Source organism: Centruroides sculpturatus, unplaced genomic scaffold (genome assembly GCF_000671375.1).
Source record: "Centruroides sculpturatus isolate CEXI.00-Female unplaced genomic scaffold, Cexi_2.0 scaffold1104, whole genome shotgun sequence".
NCBI lineage: Eukaryota > Metazoa > Arthropoda > Arachnida > Scorpiones > Buthidae > Centruroides > Centruroides sculpturatus.
The window spans coordinates 175,027-183,690 of record NW_019385656.1 but is presented as its reverse complement, the minus strand read 5'-3'; the positions used below and the strand labels follow the sequence as shown (position 1 = coordinate 183,690).

The 8,664-nt window shown below is 34.2% G+C and overlaps 1 protein-coding gene across 1 annotated transcript; it reads left to right on the top strand.

Moving 5' to 3' along the window:
• Positions 1-594: 594 nt before the first annotated feature.
• Positions 595-1,383, top strand: LOC111640921 (the record flags this gene model as incomplete). Its single annotated transcript, XM_023387008.1, has 1 exon — positions 595-1,383. A coding segment is annotated over one exon (696 nt), but the record flags the coding sequence as incomplete, so codon positions are not given.
• Between the last annotated feature and the right edge of the window lie 7,281 nt (positions 1,384-8,664).

Below are 8,664 nucleotides of genomic sequence, written 5' to 3'. Positions count from 1 at the left end.
AATCTGTAAAGGTAACATTTTGTAACAAAAATAAATCTGTCCAAGGACTTTTTTAAAATTACTAAATTGAAAATAGTAACTCCCAAATAAAATCTTAGTCTCAAGGTTGTGAAAGGCGTGCAGAAATTCTGACATCATTTTTTGCTTTATAGTGGTACGCATATGGTTTGCATACTGAACAGCAGATTAAGCAGTAAGCGAACTATGCGGGCGCATAGGGCCCCAAAGGGGCTCCCGCAGTCTTTAAAATGCTACCGAGAAAAGGGATTGCAAAAACACAGAAGATAGAAATAATCCAGAAAAATGCTTCAATATATCCAGAAGAACAAGATCACCCGGCACACCGTCTCACCGACTGGATCATTCACCCCACCAAATCAGCGATTCGACCATGTCCACATTGACATCGTTGGACCGTTTCTGCCATCCAACAACTTCACATATTGCCTCACGGCAATCGACCGTTTCTCCCGTTGGCCGGAAGCATTTCCCATGTCAAAGATCACAGCTGCCGCCGTAGCCAAAACATTTTTTGATGGCTGGATCACTCGTTTCGGTGTTCCACAGCGGCTGACGACTGACCAGGGATGACAATTTGAGTCCCACCTGTTCAAAGCACTCACAGTGCTGACAGGTACATCGAGAATCCGCACCACCGCCTTTCACCCAGCCGCCAACGGAATAATCGAGCGATTCCACCGGCAACTTAAGGCAGCGATCAAGTGCCACTCTTCTGACCACTGGACAGACAACCTACCCATCGTACTCTTGGGAGTCCGGACTGCGTATAAAGATGACATCAACACCACCGCAGCTGAGCTGGTCTACAAACAAACGCTGCGCTTGCCCAGAGAATTTTTTGTCAACAACAACGACAACACAGTAGACGCGTCCGATTTCGTCTCCGATCTCCAAGGCAGGATGCGACGACTACGTCCCGTCTCACCGCGCAAGCACGGCAACCACCAGACGTTTGTGTTCCGCGACCTACAGACCTGTTCCCACGTCTTCGTGCGCCACGACGCCATACGTAAACCTCTACAGCCCCCATACGATGGCCCGTTCCAAGTCCTCCAGCGCTCCGACAAAACGTTCAGGGTTAACATCAACGGCAAGGAGGTGACGGTTACTATCGACCGCCTCAAACCAGCCTTTGTCGCCGACCCTACAACTTCCGTCCCAACCAGCACGGAAGAGAGACCCCCACCACCAACGGACCTCGACGAGACCCAACCACCGGTCACAACCCGCTCTGGACGACGGGTACGCTTCAACCTGAAGTATCGTTGACACTCGCGGGGGAGTACTGAGGCGCCAACGCCTACAGTCGCCACCAGAGGGCCTCGTGTGGATGACGTCAGCGTTTCGTCAGATCACCGCGCTTTTTCGACTTGCTACGAGGCAGTTCAGGTGTGTTCGACAAGTGCTCCGCTACTTCCGACTAGACAAAAGATTGTAGTGCTAATCGACCATCGCCTACAGGGCCAAATCCGGCAAACGCGGTGGCCAACCAATATCACCCCGTAAAGAGACAAGATGGCCCGAAAACAAGTTTCTGGTTTGGTGTGCCTTAGGTGATTTCGGTGTGTGGCGTCCTTATTTCTTTGAAGAGGGCAGTGTTACAGTGACAGTAAAGTCAGAGCGCTATTGTGAATTGCTTGAGAATTTTCTCCGTCCATTAGTTAACGGTTTACTCAACGATCATGATCCGGAAGATGTGTGGTTTCAGCAAGATGGCGCCACATCGCATACCTCTAAAAAACCACTTGGAATTCTCAGAAACTTATTTCCGGGCCATCTTGTCACTTTATGGGGTGATATTGGTTGGCCACCGCATTCGCCGGATTTGGCTCCATGTGATTTTTTTCTGTGGGGTTATCTCAAATCATAAGTGTACCAACACGACCAACAAATTTGCAATAACTTAAGACAGCAATTACGCAAGAAATCATGGCGATTACGCTGGACATGGTCCTCAGATCAATGCAAAATTTCCGTAAGAGACTTTAAAACTGCATCGACATTGACGGTCGCCATTTAACTGATGTACTCTTCAAAACCTAATGGCATACTGTGTACTTATCAGGTGTAAAAGACTTCTTTCTCTATCTTGCTTTGTACTTTTTTATTGTCGTTCCAAATCAGAGCGTTTTTTCTGCAGCACCCTGTATTTTAAACTAACAATTTACAACATGAAAGTGTCTTTGTAAATTACTATATGCAATAAAAATTTTTCATTTTACTTCATTGATTAATTGATTAATCCAAATGCCCTATTTCATTCAGGTTAATTGGCAGTTAAATTTTATCAATAAAAAATAAATTTTGACTAATCCGAGATTATTTCTTAAAAGGTTTTCTTGCGTTGAACTATTTAAACTAAGTAGCTGAAAATAAATTCGGCAATGAAGTAGGAAAAACATCCTAATTCAAACTATTATTAAATACAATACACTTTGCATCTATAAAAGATTCAAACAGGAATTTCTTAAAGTAATAGTGATTGATTGTCTTATGAAAGCAAAACAGTAACACTTCCAGACTATATGGCCAATCACAATTTCGCTCATTACGAGCGACCTGCTCCTCATTGAAGTTGGACTTCTTGAACAGCTAGTATTATGAAGAATATGCAATGGATTTGAACCCAGATCTCACGATCAGTGGCAGATTAACTATTAGACTGGGTAAACTTAAGCCTAGGGCCCGAAAGAGAGAGAGAGAGCCCGAGAGTAAAAAAAAGAAACAAATGGTTTAATTGATACATTATTACAACAATATGTTATCTAACGTCACTTTATTCTAGTCAACAAAGAAAGAGTCAGTGGGACCCTTTCTTTGCTATGTTTGCTATATCTAGGAGTCCTGTGATGTTAGGGTACGTCCTACGTGTTAGCATCCAGCAAACACAGGTGTGAACCACTGTACATGTCCGGAGTAACCGCGTTTATCATGCAGAGACCAACAGATGACACTTGTACACGTGCGTGCAGAAAGTAGCTAGTAAGAAAATTTGATAGCCACTTCCACTGCTCGCGCTTCCAAAAAAGAAGAAAAGTTAGATCGTCTTTTATTTCACGATACAAATGGAAAATTCACAGAACTGACAACATTTATAAATATCGTGTGTCTTTGGCTTGTAAGAAGTTTCGGTAATACAATATAGAAAGCTGTTTTTCGTGGCAAGCATTAGACGAAGTCGTCTCGCTACAATTTTGTAAACAACACGCATCTTTTCTGGACAGAGGCCTGTTGCGAACAGGAAGAGTGTACGAACATTCTTTCTGCCCCGATTGCTGGATGCTGCCACGTAGGACGTACTATACCCTTAGGCTACTATTATAAGCGCGGCTATCTGACCGGCCTACAGAATGATCTTATTGAGCAAAATCCCGTCGACTTTTTTATTTTGCTATCAAAATGAAATTTCATTTACGAACTTTGTATATTTTGAAAGAACACTTTTTTCACAAATGTTATCTTGCTAGTTTTTTTTGTCCTTATTTTCAGATCAGTGTTATTAACATTTTTTTTATGAAGAATTGTCATGCTTTAAAGAGCTCATCTTCCTCTAAGAGTGATGCACAATGTGGAAAGTCATCGCTCGAATAACGACTTGGAAACTGTTTACACCATAAAGGGATTTCATGTTTATTCAATACATCCACAAGTAGATTATTAACACGAACAGAGAATGATTAAACCTAAACTTCTGTTCCTTTTGGAACAAAAGTTCGTATTTAGTCGTTTTCTATTTTCTTCACTTATTTATTGTGATTAAGCGTGTTTATTATGAATAAAATTGAATTCGGTCGCATAACTTATTATAATTCTAGTGTAGTAAATCTTATTTAATTAATTTCGTAAATATCTGCAATCTCTAAGCTAAAATTTGCAAAACTACTTATTGTGACCTTTCGGGTCGGCACCTCTTTAGTGCCCTGTCAGGATTGACACCACTATGTTTATCGGAACATGGAAGCCGAGATGTCAATTACTACATCACACCGTAGCGGGAGCGGTCCCGTAAGTGGACAGACGGATTCGTAATATCAGCCCATCGAGAGACAGCATGTGTAAGAGACTCGAACTACAATTAACACTTGACAAAGATTTAATTAAAAATAAATTGGATAAGATACAGAGGTTCTAAAGTTTTGTCGCGGAGAGAGAGAGTTCACATAAGGTTCGCGTGGTGATAAATACCTTTGGTAATAGATATCCCGATCAGGGTCGTATCAAATCGGAGAACCAGGTAATAGTTCTTCTTATAGGCTTTTTCAGGATTTGTCCAAGGGTGAAATATCCAGTCAAAATGTCCCATTGAAATATCCAGGCTCTATCGTGCACTAACACACACAAAAAAAGGTTGTTGATAAAGGTTATCCTACGAAATGGGCGACGACTTCTTTCCTCTTCAAGGACTAAAACGGCGACTGATTCTTTTCGGTCGTCTCTGGCGATATTCACGGATAATTTCAGCCGTGCAGAGGGTTAATAGTTCACGAGAAAGCGTCACGTTACCTTCGAGAAAATGTAACGGGAGACTTTCTCGAGTACAGGTAACCCCCGTATAACACGGCACTTCTAGAGCACGGATTCACTCTAACGCAGTTCGAGAATTGGTACCATCCCCCGTATAACACGGTACTTTTATAGCACGGATTCACTCTGACACGGTTCGAGAATTGGGTAAAACCCTCGTACAACAGGAAATGTAATAAATTTTTACATACTTAAGTAATAATAGTTCACGAAAATTATTATTTTCGTGAACTATTAGTACTTAAGTATGTAAATTTTCTCTTCTCGCCTTCTGTCGATACACGTGGTCCTTCTCGAAACTTGTTTCAATGTTGCCAGATCGCGACGCTTCTGCTTCTGATGTTGCCGAATGTTTTTCCCTTATTCCATACTTGCTTTATTCTTTATAAGTGCTTAGCATCATATAAGGAAATTTATAAAGATCTTTTAACTAGAAGCAAGAAATCTAAAATTACATACTTTTTGCAAAAGGTAAAGCATGGATCTGAAAATAATGCAGAAAAATGCTCAGAGGATAAGGATAACTTGCCAAAAAGAAAACGCTCTCGATTAATTAATAGTGTTTTTAGTAATGACGAAGAAAACATTGTTTAATTTATATTAATATGTATCACTTAAAAATTTTAATGAAGATATTTATCTTAATTATGAAAATATACTAGCATGTTTTTTTAATTTTTGGAACCTAACCCTCCTTTTCGTATTAGTTGTTTGTTTCGTATAACACGGATTCGCATAACACGACAATTTTTTGGAACGTAACTACTGTGTTATACGGAGGTTACCTGTAGCTACGAACAACAATCGTTACGTCTCTCGAACAATGTTAATGTTAAAGACTAGTTCTAATATAGGAATTTCTGCTATCTCACATTATTATGCTCGTTAATTATACGCTATATCTGTTTTATTATTTATTTATTACAGTATAGTTTCCGTTATTAGTGCAAAAATTATTATTGTCATAATTCTATCCATTATAAAATAAAAATTTAATGAATGTTTTTTTACTTTCTTCTTGTTTTGCATCTCATGGGAATCTTTCTTCGCATTTTATAAATAGTACTTTCTTCCCATAATCTCAAATTTAAATTAATTCTTTCGTTTAATAATCTAGATACGGAAAGATCTATATTTCTTTGGTGAATTACTGTATATACTGTATATATATTTTTATCAAGTAACGACTATGCTCTTAACAATTATATAATTCATTTCTTAATTTAAAATTTTTCTTCATTTCAATTTAAATCTCTTGAAGACTTGAAAAGAAATATAGAATGTAAAACAAATATTTATTTTTTCTGATTATGCGAACATCTTTTTGTTATTTATTCCAATGATTGAATTTGAAAAAAAAATTATTTTTGGGATTTTTATGAAAAGAAAGATAAACGCAATTTTGTGATTTATGTATATTTTTATTGAATTAGAATTAAGTTCGAAATACAATTCCATACGCTAAAAAATACTTACATTACAGAGAAAAATCTGAATGTTACATTATATAGACGGACCTAACATTTTGGCACTGAACTCTGGTAGTTGGTTGGGTTCACGCCTTATGTCACGTAGAGTTTTTCGGGTTTTATTCACGTGTCTAATGTTAGACAGTTTCTCATAAAAGTCTCCAAGAGGCATCCTCCTTGATAGATCTTGCACGTTTTGCTTCATCGTATTCCACCAAACTAACATTCCGGATCAAGCTGTATTTATAACGATCAACATTGAACCGGTCCAATACAGTCTAGAATGCTCCGCTGTCTTTCATTAACATATCTAAATCCAATCTATTTCAATAAATGAAAATTTGAATAAAGTGAATACATATTGATAGAATGTCATTACTTTTTAAAACAATTTTTATATTTTAATATTTATATCATTACTTTTATATAATTTTGTTACATTTTTGTTTTTTTTTTAAATGTTTATGTAGTTTATTTTAAGTAATTATTAAAACAATAAAATTTATATTTATTGATTTTATCTTTACGCAAATTAAAAGTTGTTTCGTTCGGATTTGCTCCTAGATTAGTGATGACGAGCGTGTATGACGATTTTAAGGTTAATAAAAAGTACTGTATTAGAATTTTATAAAATATTTGTTAGATATGAAAACTTTGCATACAAATTGTGAAAGCAAGATCTTTAAGTTTTTAAAAGGCCATTATATGAGAGCCTGAAATAGAAAAATTATCATCAAATAAGAACAGATTTTCCATTAAATTAAATATTTGTTTCCATTATAATATTGATAACATTATTGTTTTCTTTTCATCTATACAGAATATATTTTTATTTTCTANTCTAAATGCATATATATTACTAAAATGTGCACTTGTGTTATACGTATAGCCAGCTTTTAATGTAACTATTATGTAGAAAGTGCATCTACACACCTGCTTATTTAATACCAGTTATAATGTTTAATTTACCTTACTACAAATTACTCTCTAACTAATCGAGAAAGTTACATTAATGTCAATATAATTAATGTTCGTATTATCAAAGGGAAACAATAACATCTCGATGATTATTAAAACATTTATAAAATACAATTATAATTATAATATTATAAATTAATTATGTTAATAAAACAAGGAACTAATTCATTTTCTTTTCTCGTTTAAAAGTTGATATTTTAATTCATTCCTAATATTCTTATCGAACTTTCTAAATATATTTATTTAATCTGTATTTGATGATGACTTGTAGTTCTCATTTTTCTTTCCTTTACAAATAAAAATTGCATTCGCCTAGCCCTATTTTAGATAATGAATTTTTCAATTCTAATAGTTTTAGTATACATTTTTTTTTTATTTAATTTCTTTCTAACTTTATCTCATTACTGCCGAATATTAGTAAAAAGGTATGTCATTTTCGTTTTATTTTAATGTTTACTTTCAAACTTACATTAAAATTTCTTACAAATAATACTTTTTAAATTCATTAAACGATATAATTTTTCTTCAATGCAAATTGAATATAAGAGATAAAATTACTATTAATGTTATTACACGTTTATTTATTTTTCTTTTCGATAAACAAATTATATAATTACGTTAATTAACGTAAATTTAAAAGGGCACTTGACTAGCATTTTTTTTTATTTATAAAAAATAATTAGAATTAAAGCCTAAAAGAAGCAGATAAGATATTCTACGTAATCAAATAAATATCTTTTATTAGACGAAATGAAAAATCGTGTTCCATTTTACAACGTTTCTGTATTTTGTAGCAATTTAGACTAACCCATTTCAAGCATTTGTTTTCGGTATTAAAATTTTTATGATCTTAAACAATTTATACAAGTAAAACTGTTTTTATTTTTATAAAATAGCCCATATAAAAGATAATATAAACTTAAACCAAAAATAATTTCATTATTTACTATGTAATTTTCTTTAATTTTTCATTTCACATATGTTTTTTTCCTTTTTTTAATAACTAAAGTTTTATCTTCAACAATTTTATTTATTGCTTAATAGTCTAATATATAAACATTCTTCTGTAAACATATTTAACGAAAATTATTTTTTAAATCATATAATAAACGAAAAATTGGCGATTTTAAGATCAACTTTTTTACTTACAATATAATATATTGATTTAATGTGATGAATAAAATGTAAAAAAATTATTCGATAGTATAACTCATAAAAATTAATGAAGCTTTCTTATATTAGTCTGAAGCTTTCTTATATTATAATATCTGTATAGAAAGAAACCTTAATTGAAAGAGAAACTCATAAAGATTTGTTAAGGGTGGAGAATAAAACTAATAGAACAGCAGGTACATTAAAGATTTATGTGGTTGCGTTGATGTTAATACCTTCAATGACCCACAGGAAATTAACAGGCGGGCCTTTAAGCGTTAATAAGAAGAAGATGCGAGTTTGATAAGTTATATGACGAGTTCTTGTTCTCCATGGCTAAATATATTAAACTTGTTAGCACTCCAGAACTAAATATACATTACTGTATTTTTATTTAATAAACTCCAGATTATTCTCATTTGTAAAATATAAATTATAGATTTAGTTTATGTTTAAAACATTATAATTTCATAAATAAATTAAAAGTTCTTTTATCGTAAATTAATTGTTAAATTTTTGC